This window comes from Anticarsia gemmatalis, chromosome 6 (assembly GCF_050436995.1).
Source record: "Anticarsia gemmatalis isolate Benzon Research Colony breed Stoneville strain chromosome 6, ilAntGemm2 primary, whole genome shotgun sequence".
In the NCBI taxonomy this organism is placed as follows: Eukaryota; Metazoa; Arthropoda; class Insecta; order Lepidoptera; family Erebidae; genus Anticarsia; species Anticarsia gemmatalis.
The window spans coordinates 2897551-2921999 of NC_134750.1; the positions used below are offsets into that span (position 1 = coordinate 2897551).

A 24449-nucleotide genomic window follows, 5' to 3' on the forward strand; every position below is an offset into this window, starting at 1 on the left:
TGTTAGTGTAGTGCTAGTCTTTGTAGTGTTAGTGTCGAATAGTCACTACAGGGATACTGTACAAGTATAGAGCTTTGAAAATTGTAATTAAATGAAGCATAAGGCATCGGATGTCTAGGGTTCGATTGCCGCGCGAAACATAGGCACTTACAATATATTCATTTATGTTTCTAATCATACTTTTGGTCTGATTTGTGAAGTGACTACTAGATTTATTTTAAGTTGTCTCTATGTCCATAAGCCAGACCAATGCAGACCAATTTAACGAATTTTATCTGTGTATATTTGCAAGAGAGGAAGAATGTCGAATGATTGTAACTCTTTTAGTTTGATGTAAACATTTTCCATAAGTGTACAAATGGCAAAGTAAAGCCAGTGAAGCTTACAGCTTAAATATGGTCTAAATAGGTAAGGTCTCAGAAATAATAGTAATTATTGTAATGTTAGGTCTCTTGGACGCCAGTAAATACCTAGTTACATTGACTAGGGTTTTACTCATTAACTGGAGAAACTCTAGAAAATTAGAGAAAATTGGAAGAAATAATTATAATTGTAGTGTTAACTAACACTGCAAATAACGCAAACATAAAAATAAGTATAATGTGCCATGATGCATGTTCTTCATGACAGTAAATAATAATATAATTTTCATGTTGATATATCGTATACTGATTATTACGCAAAATGAAAAATGAACATAATTTATATGATGCGATCGCATCTGATTGGTTTATTTATTTATTCCTGATAGAAAACATTAATAATAATCCACACATTATTTATTCTATCAGGAATAAATAAATAATGTGTGGATTATTATTAATGTTTTTATTTTATTGATGACATTTATTTCATAAGATTTACAGAAACTCTAATTAAAGTAAACGTTTTTAATTGTCTTGGTAGCGGAAGAGTTCTAAAATCGTTTCGCCTATACTAAATGTGAGAATCGATAATTTACACTTATAATACAAATTCACAACAGTTTTACTTCTCCAGCGAAACAGTCTGTTGAGTTCATTGTCTTTGTATTAACAAATTATATCAGTGGCGTATTAGAGAGTGAGTTTTTTCAAAGAGTCACCGACATGCGCGCACGCAGTGGAAAACATCGCCGATGACCGATGACGGCGCGGCGGCCATTTTATCGCGTTCTTAATGAAGCGAATTATTGCTTTACTGTCCATTATGAGATAATCTTAATCTTTAATCTTATCTTAATTTCATCTAGTTATTCTAGTTAAGTATTTATCGTTCACTTTTGTTTTTTAAATTATTTATGTTGCTAAAATATTTTTCTTTCGCAAGTTTTCATATTGTTTCATTATATGCGGTTCAAACTATATTTTCTTGTGCGTACAGTTGGTCGATTTCTACCTATTGCTTTTAAAGTCTTGGCAGTTGAAGTAATCAATCACACATGGCGAGGTAAACAGATAACCCTGCGGTCACCGTACCTTAATTACGGTCACACCTATCAATCAATCCGAAAGCGAGCGCCGAAGCCCGACGCGACGGTACAACGCCATCTTCCGGGTGTCTTATGTAAACTTAGGCTTTTATTTCTGTCGTATTCCGCTTCCGTTTAATCGTTGATTGACTTTAAACGTAGCTTGAAGGTGCTATAGTGCTATTATACCTATTAACTTTCATTCATCCTATTAGAAACCATTAGAAGGGGTGAAATATATTTTTCAGATGATTTTATTCATAGTCAAGTTCTAGTGAATTTATTATTGTAAAGTGTTGTGGAAGATACAAGCGCCTATCTTTTAGAATATAGCAACTAATTTATTTTAAAATGTGCAGATTGATCTTTAAGATACAATTAATGATTACTTAAATAAAAAAAATGTTCTTACTATCATGTCACAACAAAAAGTCAATGTATACCTACTCTTGCATATTGATCTTTAAGATGCAATTAATTATTAAAATAGAAAAACATCTTACCATCATGTTACAACAAATAGTCATAGTAGGTATACTCTTGCATAAAAAACGTAGGTATTTTTCAGTAAAATATTTAACTGCTAAAGCCTCCATTCCTGCTTTCATATCAAAACGTAGATGCTGCTCATTCAAATTACCATGATTCTCCATCCAAGTTCCGTGTCACACTGTCAACACGATATTTGATACGTATCTTATAAGGATACTATTCACCTAATGATCTTAATGAGTAGTTAACTAAAACGCGAGATTGTCCAGATAGCACAAGTCGTCCGGTATTTGCTAGTTACTCGGCAGGTAGTCGCTATAGGAAATTGTTTTCTCCCATGTATTAACGTTAGATAAATGATCTGGCTTCCTATTCGATTGGGTAATAATAGTGAAGTGAATGTATGTATTTATTACTGGTCATGCTGTTTCTGTGGTCGGTGATTGTCGGCTTCCTTGTTGAAAAACTTGTCCTATCGAGTTCTTTTTGTAAGACAAACTGATTTAATGTATTGCAAGGAAATAGGGACCGTAATATCGCTAAACTTCACCATCAAACGGCCAATACCACCTTCTGGTCCCATAATGGTTCCTTTTCGATTAAAACCATCTGTTAATTTTGCCTCTACTTTGAATTTAGCTATGTTTGAGTGATTATTTCAAATAATTTTAGCCTCAGCCTATCAAACGAACATTAATATCACTGTCGAATTAAGCCAATGCTTTAGAATCGCATATAAATTCGAACATCTTTCAATAGGCTGTTATAACAGAGTAGAATTTTACTAAATAATCCAAAACGCCTTCTTATATTTCAAGCTAAAACGGCTAAGATGGATCGGACGTATTGCTCGTCAATTTACACAAGGCGTTGCAAAAAATAATATAAATTCACACCGTGATTGTGATGTTTCACAGTCCATATAAGTGAGCCCTGATAAATTATTTAACCCAATCATTTTTGAACATGAAAGCCACGTGTACTAATTCGTATTTTAGTTTTGGAGATATCGTACCTGCTGCTAATGAACACTGATGAAGCAAGCGGGCCATTACATTAATAACTTCATAGCTCTGCTTCAATTATCAGCGAAAGCTTTTCAGTACCTAGATACTTTGAATTAGGTCGTAAAGACACCCACTATCACACCTGTTCTGTCGTCTAGAAGTGTATAGAATACACTCACGTTTTGCCTTAGCAATACTAGTCGCATTTATACGCCTATGGCCATATACCACAGGCACGTTACCAAACTGCGGGCTACTCTTAATATTTTAAGATATATAAGGAAACATCAATATTACCCGGGATTTGAACCCAAGACTTCATGATTAGCAGTAGGGTACTCTACCGATCGCACCACCATTTCTCAATGTAGCAGAGGCACATAATATTATAATTTTCAGTATCTATATACTTCGAATTTCATTTTTAGTATTATTACCTAACACAGTTACTGCACTGGTATCATCAGGTAAAAAAAACAGACACACATTTTTTATTATGTTGATATCTCTGCATTTTTCTTTAATTTATTTCTGTTGAGATGTCCTTAACAGGAGCATAAGACAGGTTTAAAAAAACAAAGCATTACACACATCCCTCATAGTTTATTTACAAAAATAGTATATTACATAGAAAAATTATAAATAAATTTACTTATTTGAGCATTATTTACACAATATTTCTACAACACTACGTTATCATTATAAACACCAATTCGTTTAATCTTAATAAATAATAGTACAAAAGTACATTTCGTCGATTCGTTTCTACACTTAATACTGGGATTTAATCGCTCCATGTAAAATACTTAGAATAGGCTGTTTACGAATACATTTTACATTGATGACATTATTTAACTCAATAATTTGTTGAAATTAATATGAAATATTTCAATGAATAACTATATGATAGTTTTTTCTATTAAACATTAGATATACGATAGAGTCGTCGTTTCATGTTCATTTCGCTTATGACTTGTGAATTCCAAGTGACTGTGAAAACATGACAATAATAGTTGATACAAAATGACAATTATGAATAATAAATGAAGGAGCATCGTTCCCATGTTGAAAAAAATGACAATCTGCCGTGGTTAATGTGTTAAATATTCTTAGTGTGAATTAGCAAAATATTGATTTAATGATGTGATAAATCTCAAAATAAATGTTAATGATGCATAACTTAATAAGAGATGTGCCGACTATTTCACGTCAAAACTAATCTTTATAGCATAAACCTGAAAATGTAATGCTGCATTATTTATATATACATTTGATACAGAATCGTATACAAAGTAATAAGCTGGACAGTCGGCAGTCTCAGTCGAATTATACCGACTTGTTGCCGACTACTAAAGCGGCCGGATAGACGGCTTTGTCAAATAGTCGGTAAATCTCCACATATAATTTGAAGTGACAAATTATGAACAGTGAAATGAATGAATGAATTGGGCATACAATAACGAATTTTGGTACATCATTTACTTATATCTGAAATCATAGCATCGAGTTTGTATCAATGTAAAAATAATTCGTATGGGTTACTTCTTAGTATTAACAATCATACAGGTTTAGTAAATAAGTACTGTTTGTTATAGTAATACATTTCATTGTTGGTAATCGAATTGGATTCATCTTATTCAAATTAATTTACAATTATGTTTATTTGGTATCTTTTAACATTATTTCTTATTTCCTTCTTTTAGAATTTTATGATTTATTTTAGGAATTTATTTCTATTAGTTTCAAGGCAGTCTTCGAGACCCATTGCAACATTACCAAAACCTTTTCTGGCCTAAAAAGTTAGAGTAAAAAAAGTAAAAAAAATATCAAACTGTAAAGGAATCGTCACCGATTAATAAATATATAAATTAATGGTGGTAATAATGCTGCAACTCTTCGGCATGGAGCAACGTGTGCTCGACAGGAATCTCTGCAATCAGAAAATAATAATATATTAGTGTTTGTTTAAGCTTTGTGCTTCAGACTAGCGTTTCTAGCTAAAAAATATTTTTTAAATGAACTGTGTATTAAATACGAGTAGTATTGTTGTTTTACTGAAGATATAATAGAAAAGTTCAAGAATAAATAAAAATGGACTTAAAATGTGTGCTTAGGATGAGAAAAGATTGTAATAAAACATGAGGGTGCTTTAAAAATAATAAACAAATAGTTGAATATAATGTAGTCATAAGAAATGGGTACCAATTAAGTAATAATTTATATGCTAGAAACAAGAGGCAAGCAAGAAACGCTAGTAATTTAAGTCGGGATTTCGCGCTACAATATCATACAGAATGCTATATTAACTACTTATTTGTGCCTAATATCTACTTTCTACATGATGACTACTTCAATATCTGTCAAAAGACTGGCTTAAAGTGATTTATTATACATCACCTGTGTTTAATCGGCTGAGCTTTCTAGTATGACTAGCCTTTGCTCCCAAGGCAACGCGATTTAAATCATTCATCATTTCATTACCTTTTGAAAACGCTGACATGGATATTTTTTGACTAGTAACTTTTTCACTCAGTTAAAAAAGCTTTCGTGATGTAATTTTATTGAAAGGTTTTTAGTAAAAATCGCTTTTAACAGATATTGACTAATGTAAGTAATAGTTATATTAATATAAATACATGCATAGATACAAAGAATTGTGTAAGTTTGAGTAGGTAATGTAGAATTGTAGAAGTTTAGTCTTGTAGTCTTTACAGTCTTGTTAACATTCCATAGAAAACTTCGAAGAATCACTACTAAAGTGAGTGAAGAGTTCTACAGAACACAGGATAGTTAACAGAGTCGTCAGTCATAGTCACATACCTTTAGTCAGTCATAAAATGTATCAGACTTGAACGATCTTGTTGCCGCGTAGATAGTATTTCACGTCTTTTCTTCTGTTTTGTTCGTTTTCGGTGGTTGTCTTTGGCTTTTCTGTTGTCGTAGTCGTGGTCGTGGTAGTGCTTGTTGTTGTGGTCAAGGGGTCGAGGACTTCGGCGGGGAGCACGCCAATTTCATTATCAGAAACTACGGGAGTAGGAAGGAAGGGAATCTGGCCTTTCTCCAGCATACTTTTGTAGGTATCTAGGTCAGTAAGCTTAAAATCTTCTGAGGACCTTTTATGTTCATTTAAATAATCTGTAACCTTTTTCAAATTGGTTCTGATTTTTTGTATTTTTTCGGGAGTCAGACCCGTTTTTACATAATGGGTCGTAGGAACGACTGCACGTTTTGCTGATGCGTAATCGTAGGATTGGACAGGTGCGGAGGGGTTTCTGGGATCAAAGTCTGGGTAGGTGTCAACTGCAGCTGGTTGTCCGTACGAATCGACGGCGCCCCACGACATGGGCTTGAAGTTAGGGACGGGTTGAGGAGGTGGAGGTGGTTGGTAGGAGGCTTCGACTTGAGCTGGAGCCGTGTAAGAAGGAGCTGGGACACCATAGGACGCGGAAGGTGGACCGTAGGCTGGAGGAGGTGCACCATATGATGGCGCGGGAACACCGTATGATGTGGAAGGAGCGGTATGAGCTGGTGCCGGAGCGGTCATTGAAGGAGCAGTGGATGAGAATGCGTTCTTGATAGCACTGTACACTGTGTGGAGAATTGAAGGAGGAGGTTCTAAGGGTGTGTGGCCTGAGTGTGCGGTGTCCAAGGTCTCAGCTTCTTCGCCCAGGGGTGTCAGAAAGACTAGTCCGGCGTGTACGCCGTTCAGTTTACCCCGTCCTGTCTCAAAAATTGTCTCGGTCTTAGGTGGAGTCATGTTAGTTGTGATGTGAATGGTAATGATGTGCTGTTCTATATTAATATTATACTCTGAGACTTCATGTAGGCTGTGTTTTTGTCGATGCGAACTTAGAAAGCTTTCATATTTATTGGATGATAAATTATTTACATATTTTCCACTAACGTTACCTTGAGTGCAAAGTTCTTGTCTTTAGAGAAATCAGTGATTTTGTGTCGTGTTTATGGCCAAAACATTCAACAACATCATATTACTTTCATTCATTTCTAAGATCATAACGATAAAAGCACAGCCATAATGGTCTACATTGTGTACTCTACTTAAATACTTAAAGCTACGTTTATCTAAGTTTACGATCATACTTATGCTACGCTACATAATTACGTCACTACGTTGACGTTATGTCACGAGCTACATTGTACCTAAACGGTTGTAAACGTGGTCCGGAGGAGATGGTTTGAATCCGTAGTGTCCTATAATAAAGTGTTGAATTATTTAAAAAGTGTCAGTCATGATCTGCTAAGATCATAGTCATTGGCCGAAAAATATAGATAAGGTTTTAAGACTTATTTGAATTGGGAATTAAAGAATATTGCAGAGTTTGAGAGTTTATCTTGATTGTGATTTATAAGAGAAAGATTTGAATTTTGTAAATTGAGTATTGATAAAATTAAGGAAAAAGAGGTGCAAGTCAGCTTAATATGTAGATCGAATAGAGTAATATTCGTATAAGTGTATTCGTTAGAATATTTGTATAACTTGAAGTCAAGTAAAGATTTTTGCTAAGTAAGATTTGTTTGTTTGTCTTATTTTCTAAAAATGACCAAAACGCTACTTAATTTTATTTATGATCAATATGAGTTAACACAACAATTCTGTCAGTAATTTGAGACAAATATAACTTAAGATATATATCAGATTGTGCGTGTTAGCATGTTTACTAGAGTACAGTTTAACCGACAATCGATTGGATGCGGTAGCGTGGGAGACGAAAATGTCGCGTGTTTGGTATTAATAAAAATATTGCTATTTGTTTTGTTTGCACGCATAGAGATATACAGAAAAGTCTAAAGATTTATTTGTTAGGTTTTGTTCAACAATTGAGACTTGACAATTAATTACTAAGTTCTTTGAAATAACATGACTTACTTATACTTAGTCAGTAAAACTGTTCTCTGTTTGAATGATCGCCTTTGTCGATAGAATTAAAAATCATTGTCTTTTTAGAACATATTGACAATAATACAATTAGAGGAATGTTGTTTATAGATATGAAAGTATTTATAAGCACAATAATGTAGATCGTGAAGAAACCGGTTAGAGAAAGTGACAGTTCTAGAACATTTCATATTACAGTCGGATTTTAATTTGGATATCAACATACCGTGCACATTTATGATCAAAATCTAATACAGACTGTAAGCAAAACACTGTAATTACTAAATTGAGAGCTGCAATTTAAAACTATTTAATTTTTGTATTTTATCCAAGCAACCAGCTCGACAAGAACTTAATAATAAATATTAATTCTAACACATAGTTGTCTTATTCGAAGAGAGGAGCCACCTCATCTGTAAGTAATCGGTCAAATTTATCATGAGCCAATATTGCTTCACCCATTTATAAATCAACTCGTTATGTCGTGTAAAATTAATGGTACTTAGTTTAAAAAAATCTTAAAGTTAACGTTTATAACAAAATATATCCAGCGAAAAAAAATATTGTTCGCTGAACATATTTTGTTACGCACAAACGATGAAACGCGGTTTAACGAAATCGGAAGCTATTGATTAACAATCCTATTATTTTTTTCACTTTCTAATGCATATTTAACAGATTATATTATTAATCGATGGCCTATAACTCAGGATAAATATTAAATAAAATCTGTATACAAAATAATAACAGACTATGGGCTTTTTACAAAGATTCTGCTACAACTTGTTAAAATTTTTAGAGCCACAAGAAAGTCTCGTGGGTTCGAAGACTCGAATAACCTGACGTCAACCGTTTGCTTTACAACATACAAATGACGTCAGTAAGACCACAGTATACATAACTGTACACACGTCTTTGCAGCAAGTATTACACCCGTTAAGTTATAACAACCACATATTAGTTGCATTACTTAAGTCTAGAAAACTGACTGATGACGAAAATCTATAATTATCCTTCACACACGTAACTTCCTATTCTTTAAACTGCTTTCATAGACTTCCTCAAATAAATATAATGCATGTGAGTGTTACCAATAATAACATATTAATAACGGATGCAGTACATCCGAACATCACGCAATAATAGATCGTGATTGTTGTAAAATGTCAAAGCTAACAATATCGTTATTTTCAATGCACTAAGTACGTTGCGCAATGATGGCACTTCCTAAAGAATTGAACTTAATACGTGTTTAGAAAGACTCTTTGTGTTTGACGAGTGGCCCGTAACAGTCGTCTGTGAAAACATTTCTTTGGCAGATGCAATTCGAGACGTAGTTGACAAATTAACGATAAAAAGTAGTTCCTCATTTTCTGATGTAATTATTGATATAATTTGACAGTCAAATAATCGAAACAATTATGCATGTAGCGCTCTACTTAAGATTGCAAGTGAATCTTTTTACGTACTTTTACATTTAAATTAATTTCTCTGCTTGCAATAGTTGCCGTAATGTGTAAGTGTCCATCATTCTAATTGAACCTCTTAATTGCAACTTATTGACAGATTGCAATATGACTCGCATCTTTCACTGCATCTTATGTAATAACTTCCTCGATACTTAAGTTAATAAGTCTGCGGTCATCTCATTTAGTGTAAGTTTATTTTTCATAATAACTTGGAATAAGTGGTTAGGCATGTCATTATAATAATAAATGAGAGTCCTTTAATTCACTTAAGTATTCTTATGTAAGAAGAATTTGAAAGTACCGACATGTTTACGAAATCATCTTAGTGATGGACTGTTACAATACTGCATTAGAATATGAAATCAATGTTTTCTGCTCACTAAAGAAGTGTAATGTATCGATGCAATATCTGTCCCTATTACGGTCATCATACTAAAGTAGACGTTAGCAAACAGTGAAAGATAGCACGTTCATGTGATCAATCAATCAAAATGGAGTGACCAGTAATGGTACGTGGCGAAACATACACTTTTCTTGTAAACCTTTATGTGGCCATAGAAGATGGGAGACTGTAATAATGGTAGATGATTATACTTTGTAAATGTGTCTATGAACTCTGAAGCCCATTCACCTTACGTAATTTCATATAGTTATAAACTAACTATCATAAATTGCATCTCACAACTCCTAGTTTTATCACGCAATTTCATAACACAAATATAATTAAATGTTGACAAAAATAGCTAAAAACTTGCAAATTAACTCTCACTAAAAACAATTTATTAAGTAAACAAAGTAATTATGTTTGCTTTAGAGTAAATAAATACAATAGAGATATTTGCATAGTTTTCACTTGCACTGCGAGTTAACGCTATGAATAAACATGAACCGAATGAATGTATTACAGCACAGGTGACTGCTGGTATTAATTTCAAAGATCATTAATTCAAATATAATGTTAGCTTGAATATTATTATGACTATACGAGTGTAGAAAACTGAACTGATAAATCTTAGAAGATAAAAGTAATAGTAAGGGTAACGCCATAGAAAAGCGAAAATATAGGCGTGATGGACGTGTGTAATATAATTATTTAGGTACCTATATCATTAAGCAGATAACGAACAAGTGGCAGTATATAAGGAAAGGCAGAAAAAATATTTAGAAAATGCAATTCAGACTCGCGTTTACATCGTTAATATTTATAGACTGAATTGCACAGAATTTACAATTACAACAACACCTATAGGTGAACAGGGCGAAGAAGTAAATTAAACTGTGGAACTTCAGAAAAACATGTCTCCAATATGTAAAATGTCATTCTTCAATTACGCAACTTTCTTAATGAAAGTGATGATTTTGCTTCGACGTATTATAGTAAAATGTCAAGCCCTACATGGTGTAAGTTGAAAGCCGCAGAATGTAGCAGGTCTAGTTCTGCGGTGTCGGTCTTGAAATCAAGTGCCCGTGACTCGTAGGGTCACTGACTCAAGGAAATACTACCAGCTATAACATTTATACTAATAGTGCGTGTTTAGGAGAAACGACTTTGATTATCTGGTGCCAATTAAAGTAGGTAATTGCTTTTGTCGCTTTTAATTTGTTTTGTAATAAGACTTGAATTAGGTACAAATAATTTTAAAGATAAATGCATAATGTATTCAAACAGTCGTAGGAACATAATATTTCTTTTAGGTATTGAATACTAGACCCACAGAATGATGTAGTAATTTTAACCACCAACCATTCTGTCTCTTTAGGCAATAATACAATGTCTATTGAAAAAGTTTCAATGTTTTTACTTCGAAACCTTCTTGTTCCAAAGTAACTTGTGTAACTCCTACATGGCTATTACCTTCAGTGCGTCAAACTTCTTTCTTATACATATGAATGCTTCGTTTGTACCACTAATCTACTCATGCAAGACCATTTGTTTCGTTATTACCGATATTAGTCGTTTCAACAGTACCGACACCTAATAGAATAATTATCTTTTAAGACCTTACACTGTTGCGTTCTTTTTTAATTTTTTGTTGCCTAATGAAAATTTCTGCGTTGGTAGGCAAATGGCTTAAGCATCTGTCTTGCGATTAAGAGGCTATAGGTTCCAATCTTCTCATTCTTCGAGACCTCATAAAACGTTGTCTAGAACGCAGCAGTGAGACGAAATACTTACTTGATACTTTAGATATGTTTTTCTTTGCTTCTGTTACATAAGTTGTTTAGGCGCTAAACTGACTTAAACGAGTACAGCTTAAGTTTTAGACGTTAAATTGATGCAGTTTGAAAGGCGTTATGTAATGTTACGTAGAAAATTTGATTACTTAATTTTATTTTGTTTTTATTGAAGAAATTTTATGAGTATACTCACAAGTTTGTGTTTGTTAGTTTTTAATTATGTCATTAACGAATTCTTGTGAGAGAACTAGCTATTACTTATATATTTATAAAAAATAATTTAATACAAAATAGAATAAACTATAATTACGATAGGGTTAAAAAAATGTTAGATTCAAGATTTTAAAGTTTCATTTTGGTCCTATTAATTTCATATGTAGGGGAAATCTATATGAAATATTAATTCACGCTTGCATAATATTACACTATGTACTAACGTCACTACGACATGGATTTGTCGTACTCATCTATCATTTCCCTCAGTTGCAACAACTAACTTACGTAGCATGAAGGATCTAATATAACTCGAGTCAGAGCATATGTATCATATGACAACACTACATTCACAACCGGACCGGCTGGATCCGTGACATAATACACTTTCACTAGAAGGCTCAAAGGCGCGGTTTACTAAATCTCAACGACTGCCGTAATTGTGGATACACCTTCCTTAAATGTTACGAAATATTGCACATAATTGCAACTGCACTTCCCTGATCATTGTTAAAAGATTTCTAAATAGGTCTCTCGTTACTTAATTTAGAAATACTAACATATCCAGGTCATCAGATACGGATAAAAGATGCAGTGGCACTGTAACCTGTGTTAAAAAAGTGTTTTGTAAAGACACGCTCGAAAAAATATCAATAATTTGTTGAATAGCAAGGGTCGACCAAATTAAATTACAGCGACTTGAGTGACATTATAAACAGTAACAATTTTTGTTTTTCCTACAACCAAATTTCCAAATATTGTGATTTGTCGTAATTGGAAGGTTACATAAATCAATCAAGATACCGATGTAGACTAAGTATGGGAATTGTACATTTCAATTGAAGTTCCTAATGCAACATTTTTATATTGTTTTGACTCAAATTATATTGCAATCCAAAGACATCCGTTTGCCAACCGAAAATTATCTAGCATATTACAAAATGACATACTAGTTATTTGTCAGTCAATTGTTTTGAGTTATTTCGACATGTCAAACGTCTATTTCCGTCAAAAAGGGAAAGTATTATGTAAATGAGGGGAAGACTGCGCTGCGGTTTTTAGGTATGAAAACGGTACGACTCATATATTTGGTAATCTACCAAGAAGTACGAGTGACACAGATTCTATGACATCAATTTTAAATCAAAATGAGTAAACGGATATTAATAGTAATCCATAAATATCGATTCCTTATAGGATTAGTCACATTATAGTGAAAGATAAAGCATTTGCAACGCGTAAACTTATAAATCAAAGCACTAATATGTTGAAGTTTATAATATATTTCGCAGAACACTTTGGGAGAAGGAAATCTGTTCTGCATAAGAAAAGTGCTTAAAGAGGAAATGTGTGTGCGAGAAGACAATAAAAATAAACAATAGCTCAGCAAACACGAAGGGTGATTGCTATTTTATACAGCATTACTACAATCAAAATAACTTTGGAAAACACTTCGAAAGAGTAGCATTGATTGTTGATCAAACTAAAAGAAAATTCATGTTAAAAAAAAGTAGAATGAAATCTAAAAATTGAAGATTTTAAAACTACAATCAATGTGAAGCGTAATGAAGCTTTCGAAAGAGTAAAAAGGGCCATCAGGCAAGAAGACAGTACACAAGCTCTTACCATCACAATTCATTCACTAGGTCATAATAGCGATACAATAGCTCGCCTGACGGTATAGGCATCGGCTCTTCATTAATGCCTGCTACAACAGATGACAACGCTATCATTTCTGAAAACACAAAATTTGATTTTAGAAATACATATATTAACGGTCTAGTTAAGTAAACCTTCATCGATGAGTGTAATAAAGTAATTGCGATACATATTTTGAACAAAATAATATTTTATATGATACGTAAGACGTAGATCATTCTTTATTATTGTTCTGTCTAGTTGTTGTGTACTGACTTGCATAAAAACAAGTCAAACTCAGCAAAAAGTTAACAATAGTGTGTACAGAACTTTTACTATCGATACCGTCGTCGCGGAGTGAAACGCTACGATGAATACTCTTATGATCAAAGTAAATGTCTGACAAAATGACTGCGTGTGAAGTAACTGTGACAATGAAGATATAATCTATCATCGTGATTGCCGATTATCAAATTAATGATTTAAATCATTTTTGTTCATTACGTTCTTTGGATTACAGTTTAAAATTGATTGATATTAGTTGTAAGTTTTGAAAAGGTTATATTATTTTAAGGATGAACCATATTCTGTTGCTGTACTTAAATTTTGTTTTATGCCTGTAGCGTAGTGGGTGGTATCTTATTCATATTCAGTAATATTTCTAATAATAGCTGTCCTTTATGACTTCATGAGACATCAGGTTCATAATATTTTAATGTCTAAATTTAACGACATGTCAACCATCTTTGGGCCTTAACTTGACCTAAATCGTAATTCTGCTAAAGCATACAGATTTTGTGTTATTGTAAAAACCTATTGTATTTAAATAAGTATGTTGTTGATGATGCCAAAAGGAAAAGTGTTCTCAAACACGATGTGACCTTTTTAACCTTCCCAATATGATTCATGTTGTCGTTGCGTAAGTTGCTATCGTAAATATCTGAATGTATAACCAATATGACCATAGCACATTTATTATTTATTACTCTTAGTTATCTAATAGGTACTTTTTAAGTATTAAGTAATGTAAATTTATGTTCAAGCCACTTTATTATATTGGTTTCGAAAGAGAAGTTAATCTTCAGTGCATTTATCTAAATACTTTTTTTACAAAAATATAAAAAATAAATGTTATTCAAGCTACTGCATAAAACGTTTAAGCAATTTGTGCCGGGTTTTTATTCCTAATAGACATAGAGACAATTTAATCGACAACAGTCTGATCTCGTTCAATCTTGTTAATATTCGTTTAACAAGCGTGATGACAATGTCCACTTTAATTTTGCCAACAGAAAGATTACCGAAGAAGTATTTGAACATGCTACTATTTAGAATGTACCTAAGTAAGAGACATTAGTTCTGCAATTAAATTGTTGGGGAATTTTATAATCGATTTTCCTAAAGTCACAGGAAAAACCTCAGACCGAAACTAAAGTTTACTGATATCAAAAATTTCAAATAATTCCAACAAAACAAGGAAAGTAAGACAGTTATGTATGTGAGTGTATTAAAAACCCCGTTTTTCTGTCGCCACAAACTGTACCTACCTACACTCTATAGTAGTACTTATAACCGAATAATAATATTATTTACTAAATTATAATAATAATATAATATTGATAAATAAAATGATAAAGCAGATATAACGGATAACCCATGCTTTATCAACAAAAAAACACACAACAAATTAATGTTGATTTTTCACAAATAATATTGTTATTTGAAAACTAGCATATATTATTATTATTATGTTGTAACAAACCAATGTATCAACTTATTGAAAAATAACTACATAGATGTGCCAAGAAGAATAGCAGTGGTACAAAAACACCGTAAATCTTAGATGAATTTTGTGTGTTGCATCAAAAACATCATCTAGAAAGTTAATAATATAGTTTCCGGATTTATATTAATATATTATTTGCATCAAATTCGGAAGATTTAATGAAGTTTTTAAGCACTATATTAAACTGTAGAATGTTTTTCAACCTAGTTCCTAAATGTCAATGTTGCGCAACAATGAATCTAGGAAATAAACTTTAGGTTTTACGTAACAACCTGAATTTGAGCACTAAGCGTTGATAACAGGTGTTTATTGGTTCGTGAGCATTGTTTACTGCAGCTATTTATATTTAATCAGTTTTAACATAATCTTATACGAAGTCGATTGTGTTAATCGAAATTCCTTATATACTGAAATACAGACTCTCGAGAGTGATCACATAATAATAAATCATTTATTTGTCAGAAAATTGTTAAAAGGATGTTACAATTTTAGTACGTACATAATGTTCTGCCGTTTCCCCGCGTATATATATATATATATTTAAAAAGAAAAATACAAAGAAGTGAGGTTATTTACGTCACATTGTAAGAGTGCTTTACTTTTACTTTATCTCAATTAGATAGAGTCTCATGGCCAGATACACGCACTTCCGAATAAGTATCAATTAGCTTATCAAGTACAATATTGTCACATGTTTTTAATAAATTTGCTGTAATTCCTACTGAACAGATCATCCGACAAGTCGTTTTAAGTCTAATATATTTGCATGTATTTCGAATGATAAAAGTAATTTACGTTCGTTTATTAAGTAAGTGTATACGTATGTTCATAAATGCCACAAATTGAAATACGTACATTATTCATTTAGTATGAAAACACGCATGTACGTGACTTAAAATAACCCAACTTAATAAATATTAACATCCATATTTTGTAAGTTTTACGATGATAATATTATAATAAACATTTAATTCTAATATTCTTCGTTAATTGGTCTTTTGAGTCGGTTTAGCTGAAAATTATTAATTTTATATGGCTACCTTGACATAACTTAGGAATTAGGTATGTCAAGCCTTAACATATATGTCGTATGTATCGCAAAAAAAACTACATCCAACATAATTCGTATTTTCAATTGCGATGTTGACAAATCGAAAAAAATAATTAAACTATTCCAACTCTGTATACTTGCAGGAATTTTTGAGCTAACACAATAAAATTTTGTTACTTTTACTAAGGAAACAGACAACAAATCTTGATAAGAACCTAAAGTATTATTAAATCAAAATCCTAGAACAATGACACGTTACGCTTAATTCAATCTAATACGAACAAACAACTGTAATCAGTCTCTCACAATTAAATTCTCCTGTTGTTGTGTAAGTAGGAAGATGCACTGTTTCATAACCGGTTCAGTTCCGGTGCCGCGAACTTGTGACCCCCATTGCGCAATAGGTTGAATATAATACATGCGTTCGACTTTTGTTATTTTTGTACAAATATGATCGATCGGTTTTCGTAATGGTTATTTCAAATTATATAATGTTTTTCAAAATGTGATTATTAGAATGTCCATGAGTTGCGGTTTATCAGCTTAATGTAACTTCCGAGAGTACTGTTTTTTAGAGTATTTTTTATTCGGCGTTAATGTACGTCCGGAGTATGGTTTTATATAAGTAAGACCGCCGGTGCAAGCCGGAGATTGGCCCCATGACGACCGGTAAGCTCAGTTCACATTTGATCCAGATGAATTCGAAAAAAATAATTTAATAATAAAATTTAACAAATTGCAATATTTCAGTTTGTGCTTACGAATGGATTATAGCTTTCGTAGTTGAGAATGTTACTTTAATAATGAATTTCTTATACATTTGTATCATGTCATGATGTCACTAAAAACATTTTGTTACAGATTCTCCTCAATCTATTTCGGACAATAAATGGCACGGCAAACATAAAAATGTTTTTTAAACATTTAAACAATAAAGCTGTACTTCTCACCTATTTGGCAGACATACGGTATGCAATTTTTGGGTGACGCATCAATTAATTGCGTCTTTTAGTTTTTTAGTAGCTTATTGCACAATGCACAGTAAATTTACTAAAACAGCAGTCGAAGTTCAACAAAACATCAAATCAAAGGTAAAATCGCATGAACTCTCATTATATTCTGCTATCTATTATATTGTCTCTGTTCTTTCATTCCCATTTCAAACAGTCGCATGATTTGTAATCGTCTAATTGAATTTATTTCCTGGCTTCCTTTTTTCTGAATCACTAAGAATGTTTACATAACAACTTTTGCGCTTTATAACATGTTAGATTTGTTATGCAATGTTAAACATGTTTTTTCATATTTTTTTTATCTGTTTCTAGTTGTAAGTAGGCGTTTGACCTGGCTTATGACCAGTTTTTTTGTACTTACTGTGGCGCTAGTTTTGCGGTATTTTTTATCTTGTTGTTTTTTGTTACATACTGTCTAAATTATGTAAATGAATTTTTGATCTCTGTTTTAGGACACGTTTTGAGTAAGCCTTTTAGTGATGCGTTTCTTTGTAGTGAACGTATATTCTACTAGAAAAGCGTAACAATATACGTAAGCTAACATAATCATAAAGCATCAGAAAGCTTTCAAAGCTCTTATTGAAACTATACTAAGTATGTTGTACTTGAATTCGCACTAAAACCGCGGCTGTAAAAGTGACAGAAAAGTATATTTTTCTATCACTGCTAAAAGAAAAGTTTATATGAACTTACCGTCAAATTGCGCGGGGTACTTGTGTGAAGCGTATCCAGTCGGTACCGATGGTGCAGTGAAGTGGGCCGCAGCTGTAGGGGCCCCATAGGCCGTAGGGGGCCCGTACTCCAAGTGTGTGGTGGGCGGGGGCCCGTATACTGCAGGTGTGGCTGGAAAGTGTGGTTGGAATTGAGTGTGATGGTATGTGAGTCTGCTTGAACAAGTTGTGGTGAGGACTAACTGGCTTTGATTGCAGATGTTAGTGCTTTGAGACCATTAAGTCCTTTTTAGTTAGGGGTTTCATTCTCTTACACGCTATTTAGGTTATATTTCAGTTAATGAGACCTAAATTCTATATAACCCAATCTGACAGCCAAAGCAGACAAACTGAGTTTGAGTTTTCACTGACTCAAAGTCAACATAAATTAGTTAAGCTACTTACAAGTAATATAGCTGTTTAATTCGAATAACCAGCAATAAATTTTGCGATCATTGGTTTGCTTCTAAATTTCAATAATCTAGAAATGGTTTATGTTCTGCAATCTTAAATTATCTCCTATGACACTTAATTTCTTAAGACAAAGGTGTTAGATAAAGTAAGATTATTTGTTAGTTTACACATGGGAAGTATAATGTTAGTAGTTCTTTGTTTGGTATGAACTTATTGTTAGGTTAACCCCAGAATCGACCCTTGAAGGGGCCTCTGAATCGACCTCTAAAAGGCCCTTTTAAAAGACCTCTGAATCGATGACCGAAGTAATCTGAAATAGTACAGAGACACTGTAAGACAATGATACTAGTAACTTAAGTCGGAAGAATAAGAGAATTCAATTGATTGAATTTGTTATTCAGGATAATGATTTTGAAGCTTATGGAGCAGCAGAATATTATAGTCAATGCAGTCAGTGCGACAGTCTATTAAATAAATTAAACTATACAGTATACACATATTATTATAATATCATCACTTTTGGGTGCTTGCATTGCATTACATGCATGCTATCCTCGTGGAATATAACAAGCAAGGTGCAGAAGAAGCAGGTGATAAAATAAAAACTGATTATGATATAAATTTATTTAACTAAAATACACACAAAATAATTCAAAAGGTTGACAGTTACATAAAGTGATAGGTAGTGTTATAGTGTATGAAAAGAATCGTCAAAATTCTCCTATAAGCGACCCAATGTTTTTGTGAACATGAATCCAGTCCTATAAGTTCTCAGAACAAGATGTAAACAAAAACAGGTAAAGTATAATAGAGCCCCTATTTAACAGATTCATGTTTGCAGGTCAAGGAAATAACATTAATGTGCGTAAAATATTACGATTTGCGTATTACTACTACTGAATGCGCAATAAGCAATTTCATATAACAACATGACACCTGAGCATTGAAAACACTTCAGAATGTGGGTTATTTATTTTCCTTTAAGACCTTTAAGGAAATTAATCAATTACGTGAGAACTAGTCTATTTCCTAAACCACAAAAATGTCAACAACTAGAGAGGATACTATTGTCTATTTTAATTAAGAAACAAATAAGTAGAAGCTCTCTAGGTTTGTATAGAAGCTAGCAATGAGGATGAACATAAATATGGGTTTAAAAAATCCCATAGGATATATGGCAAAGGGATTTTTCACCACATAAAAACTCGAGTAAAGAACCACAAGAAACATTAATGATGTCCGACCACAGATTTTATTTTTATAGTAATGAGGATAATTCAATTAATTATCTGCTTTCCGTATGGGATGTACATAATATCAATAATAATAAACATACATTGAAAATGTCCTGTAATATCTAGGCTATATAATAATGACGTTGCTATTACGTAACCGATGCTATGAGGCAACAATTCGTCATCATTCCTGATTTTCCTGTAAATAACTGTAACTGAACAATGATGACATAGTTACGTAGCAACACTGGTAATTAGATAAGTTATGACATGGGTCATCACGTCATTAATTGCGTTGGTAACAGTAAATTTATTATTTTATCTGTGGTTGGTGTTCTAGGGAAAGGGTTCAGTAATGTATGCGTATGATTAATTACTTGCGGTCACCAATTATGACGTGCAATTGTCAATCATTATTATTTTATTGGTCATTTAGGGCTAGTATTTTTATATTCTGATAACTTTATTCGAGGAATATCTTTATTGTTTTAACAAATTCTGAGATTTGTGCATTATCTGTATTGTTTTCTTATATGTATTTGTGTTTCGACGAAATTAAGTTTTTATATTTAATATTATATTTGCACACATTTGTACGTAGTGAAGCAAAACTACAAAATCTTGTCAAATGGTTTTTGGTCATGTGCAAGTGTATATACATAATATTAATTATTACCATGCGTGTTATAATGATTTTCTATTATAATGTGTATGAGTGTTAAGTCAGTGAACTTATTGGTGCTGTCGCTATATACAGGGTGGTGTACAAATTATGCTTATATTTATCAGTGCAATATTAAATGATTACAATAAAATAACAAAACATTTTCTATATCAACATTTTATATTTGTATAACAATAAGAAATATAGTTACTTACTAATATTGAGTATATTAAAGGTAGGTACATACTGTATTATAATATTTGACTTTCAGGAACAATATAAAAATTTGTACATTGTAATTAGAGAGCATTATTGTAAAGATAATCGCTGTTGCCTGAGAGATCGCGATCAATAATCTCGGTCATATTTCGGTGGCGTTCGGATTGTAACCCGCAATTCATATCTACTGTATATTGGCTTATAGTCCCTGTTACACTGAAAAGAGACGTGTATTCAGTAGGAACTGTCTTATTTTGCCATTTAGAGAGCAACCTTATATTATTTTACTTAATACTACAATCAATGCCCTATCGCTGAACACTGGCCTCCTCTGAAGCCAACAGGGATAAAAGCACAAATAAAATTGACAAACGCATTACTGTTGTCACTTTGTATCGACTTTTTAGTTTTGCTGCTTACGTTTCTTCGTACTTGAACTCTGCTTTTAGCATCTCCCGAGATGACGATAACTTCAGGAGCTTTGGTTGTGGCAGCTTCTGTTGTTATTTCTTCAGTAATGTCAGTGACTGTTGTAGAAGACATCGTCGTTGTGGTCAAAGCATCACCTTCTTCGAGCCTGCTCCTTGAGTCTCCTGATATTAATACTATTTCTGGTTCTCTTGTTGTCGCCTCAGTGTCATCGTCTTCGCTACCATCCACTACAAAAGTCATAGTAAATGTCGTTGTCGGGTCAGTAACAGTCATCGTAATAGTCGTAGGAGGGTCAGTTTCAGTTGTAGTAAATTCATTTTCATCATTTCCACTGAATCTATTGCTGAGAAGAATGAATTCGCCCTGTTCCTCATTTTCTATCTCAGTTGACATTTCTGGAGGTGTTGGTGTCACAAACATTATTGTTTCTTCTATAGGACGATTAATACTTCTGCTGGCTCCACTTCTGACGTCGATCGAAATAGAAGGATTTACGGTGGCTGGGTAACCCGCGAATTGATTGACTACAGGACCAGGTTTTGTATCTTGGATGTTGAGGGCTTTTCCACCTCGCATACGGATAGGTCGGGCAGGAGCTTCTGTGCTATTGCACATGATACATAAAGGATCCCCTGGAGAATAGGTAAAGGTTTTGATTGATTGGCAAAGGTTGTAGGAGAAGGTAAAGACAAAAGGCAGTAGGGTGAAGAAAATAGGCAAGGTTAAGTAGGAAAGATTCAGGTTGCATTATTTTCCTCCTTAGCCCCATTGTTCATATTCAGCAGGAACTGTTCACATTAACTTCGTAATTTGAAGCATTGCCTAATTGATATGATGGCATATAAGTAGGTTAGTAAAAATTATGAGTGACGAACCCGTGGTTAATTAGTCATCGATTAGTTTTGTTTAAAGCTAATTCATTACAATTTAATCAAATATTGTGACGTCAAGTAGACGTAAAAATGGAAGTTAATATTAATTATTATTAACCAAATTAATAAACAATATTTCATAGGAACGATATGTCATATTACCACTTAAATCTTTCAGATAAATAAGAGTGAATCATTTCTGACGTGGCTTTGTACTAAATATTTTTGTTTTATTCATCTGGTCCTTCTTCGCAAATTCCGAGTTCAATTTTACATACAACTCACCTTGCAACTGCTGAAATGGCTTAAGTGTCATCGTTACAGTCAAAATTCTACATCATTTAAAGTACTCAATTACTTACAGTGTGGTTTCTTCTGACTAAGGGCAGCAGAACTGACGATCTTCTTGCCGAGATTGCTGACGGCGTCACCCTTGACGGAGATGACCTTGCCTAAGGTCGCAGCGAGGGCACCACCTCCCTTGATCAGTTGACCCTTAAGAATAGTCACTCCTCCGGTGATGGCCTTCACAGCTTGGAATAGGGTGTACAAGATTGATTTCTTCAGACCCCAGTAGTCGTATTTTTCGTCTTGCTATAGAATAAATAGTGGGTTACTATTTAAGTTAATAATTGAACGAAAATAAAAAAACAATGATTTTCATAACACAATTTCTGATTAAGATAAGATTAATATGATCTCCCTTTTTTAAAATTAAATGTACGATACTTTTAGCCACACGGCCCTACAGCTAGAAAAGGGGTCCTCCCAAGAATGTTCAATGTCAATGTTAGATAGATCAAATCACTACAGATCACAATCATATATATTATCATTTACGCACCAATTACCACATTAATGTTTCTAGTTTCGATTAGAAAGGCCAATGAACTTTATAAATGAAACATGTAGTAAAAACTTACTGGCTCATAAGAGTATCCTTGGTGTTCGTCGTGTCCGCCTGACTTGCTGGACGCTGAGCCTATGAAGGCAGACGCTTGTCCGAGGAGACCGACCTTGCTCTGAAGGCCTGATGATGCCTTGGACACTACCGACGTTAGCGCTTGAGCTGACGACCGTTTTGTCCTAGGGACGATAATGTATCACTTTACTATCATATTCTACTTATACACGTTATTTGTCTGTACGAGCAGACGATACACTGAAATATTCATTTTATCTGCCGGTTTCACTGGTTACAAATACTAAAGTAAGTTTACGTAATTAACTAACCAATTATTTTTAGGCAAGTCTTAGACTATCCATATTATTGCAAACTTATTAGGTTTTAGATTAGACATCACTGAATGTCCATTATTTTCAGTCATTCGTCATCGCGTCACAGGTCATTCATAGAAGTGTGTTTGACCACATATAGAAACAGTAGGGTCTATAACGGTAGATTGAATCATACAATACCCATCAACGAAGTCCCTTTATTCAAATTGTTTAAGAATTCTATTGTAAGACCGCAGATACAAAAATTACTCATTCATTATATGTATTTTGGCTTAATGGATCGTGGGTTTGTTAGGTTACCTCATAATCTCCTCGGCCGCTAGACCCTCAGCCAGTGCCTCGAGTTGCTGAGGAGTCATCCTGCTGATGGCTGCCATGTCTATGATGTCCAGGTACAGTTGAGGACTCTGTGATGGAGCGGGAGCTGCCAGCGAAGACGCCAGGCACGCCACGCAGATCCATAACTGTAGAAGAATTCAGACTGTTTATTATGACAGTTTTAAACGTATTTTTACCACAGTAAAATACTTATAATTAGTTTTCTGTAGTTATTAGAACATGCGTGTTAATTTACTGGATTTTCCTAAAAATACGAGTATTATATATTTTTTTTGTCATTGTTACTTGATTGAATAATATTCTCTTATTAGTTTGTTGACCTCAAATTCATAAGATATCAATAAGTTACCCCTGTATCATAATGTTCTGACTCATAAAATAAAACGTCAAAACACGGTATAACAATAACAAGACAATTTGTAATAAAGATATATTTTATAATAATGGTCATTGCCTTAATAAGTTGTATAGGAAATGATAACATTGCATTACGGCATTTCCTACAATTTGAGTGACACGAAACAATAGGAATATCGTTACGAACATAATGGTGTGACGGCGAGGCGCGAGGCGGCCGCGAGCCGAGCCTTGGCAGTGAAAAGCGAAAGTTTTTTATGCTCGCGCGCCGATGACGTCACTTTACATGGTTCCGCTTGTTGTGGCCATAACATTATTTTTTAAGCGACAAAACATTTATGTTTGCCAACCAAATTATTATGGTTTTTTCCTTGGTAGTTAATGTTACAATTTTTTATCGTAAATTAATCGATAAACATATTTTAATTTCCCTAATTTCAGGAGTTAATATTGATAATAACACAATTAACGTGAATAAGCGCAAACTATATTTGGGGTTAATCCTGTTTTTTTTTATTACCTGCGAACATTAGATTATGGTATGTTTATATCCGAAATAAAGCGCACTTTTTGATTTATTAATATAAATAGAATAACATCTACTTCGTTATGGTATACGTGCTACTGTTTTTAAAATCGCTTTCTTAAGTGCCTCAATGCTATTGACAGAATACGAATGTCGTTAAACTGGTAAGTCAAGACGCGGCGAAAATTTCCAGAATATTTTATATTTTCGATAGGTGCATGCCTATTGGTAAAGTTTCTCATTTCACA

At 33.2% G+C, this 24449-nt stretch overlaps 1 protein-coding gene across 1 annotated transcript in view; it reads right to left on the reverse strand.

Annotated features, from left to right (window-relative positions):
* Positions 1–3532: 3532 nt before the first annotated feature.
* The window catches only part of LOC142973488 (uncharacterized), a 39391-nt gene continuing 18474 nt past the window's right edge, over positions 3533–24449 (reverse strand). The window contains exons 2-7 of the mRNA XM_076115224.1: positions 23280–23443; positions 22664–22826; positions 22103–22334; positions 17888–18037; positions 5770–6669; positions 3533–4879 (exon numbers count right to left, since the gene is read on the reverse strand). Coding sequence (XP_075971339.1) covers positions 5792–6669; positions 17888–18037; positions 22103–22334; positions 22664–22826; positions 23280–23443 — 1587 coding nt within the window. The 3' untranslated portion in view covers positions 3533–4879; positions 5770–5791. The remainder of the gene's footprint in view (positions 4880–5769; positions 6670–17887; positions 18038–22102; positions 22335–22663; positions 22827–23279; positions 23444–24449) is intronic.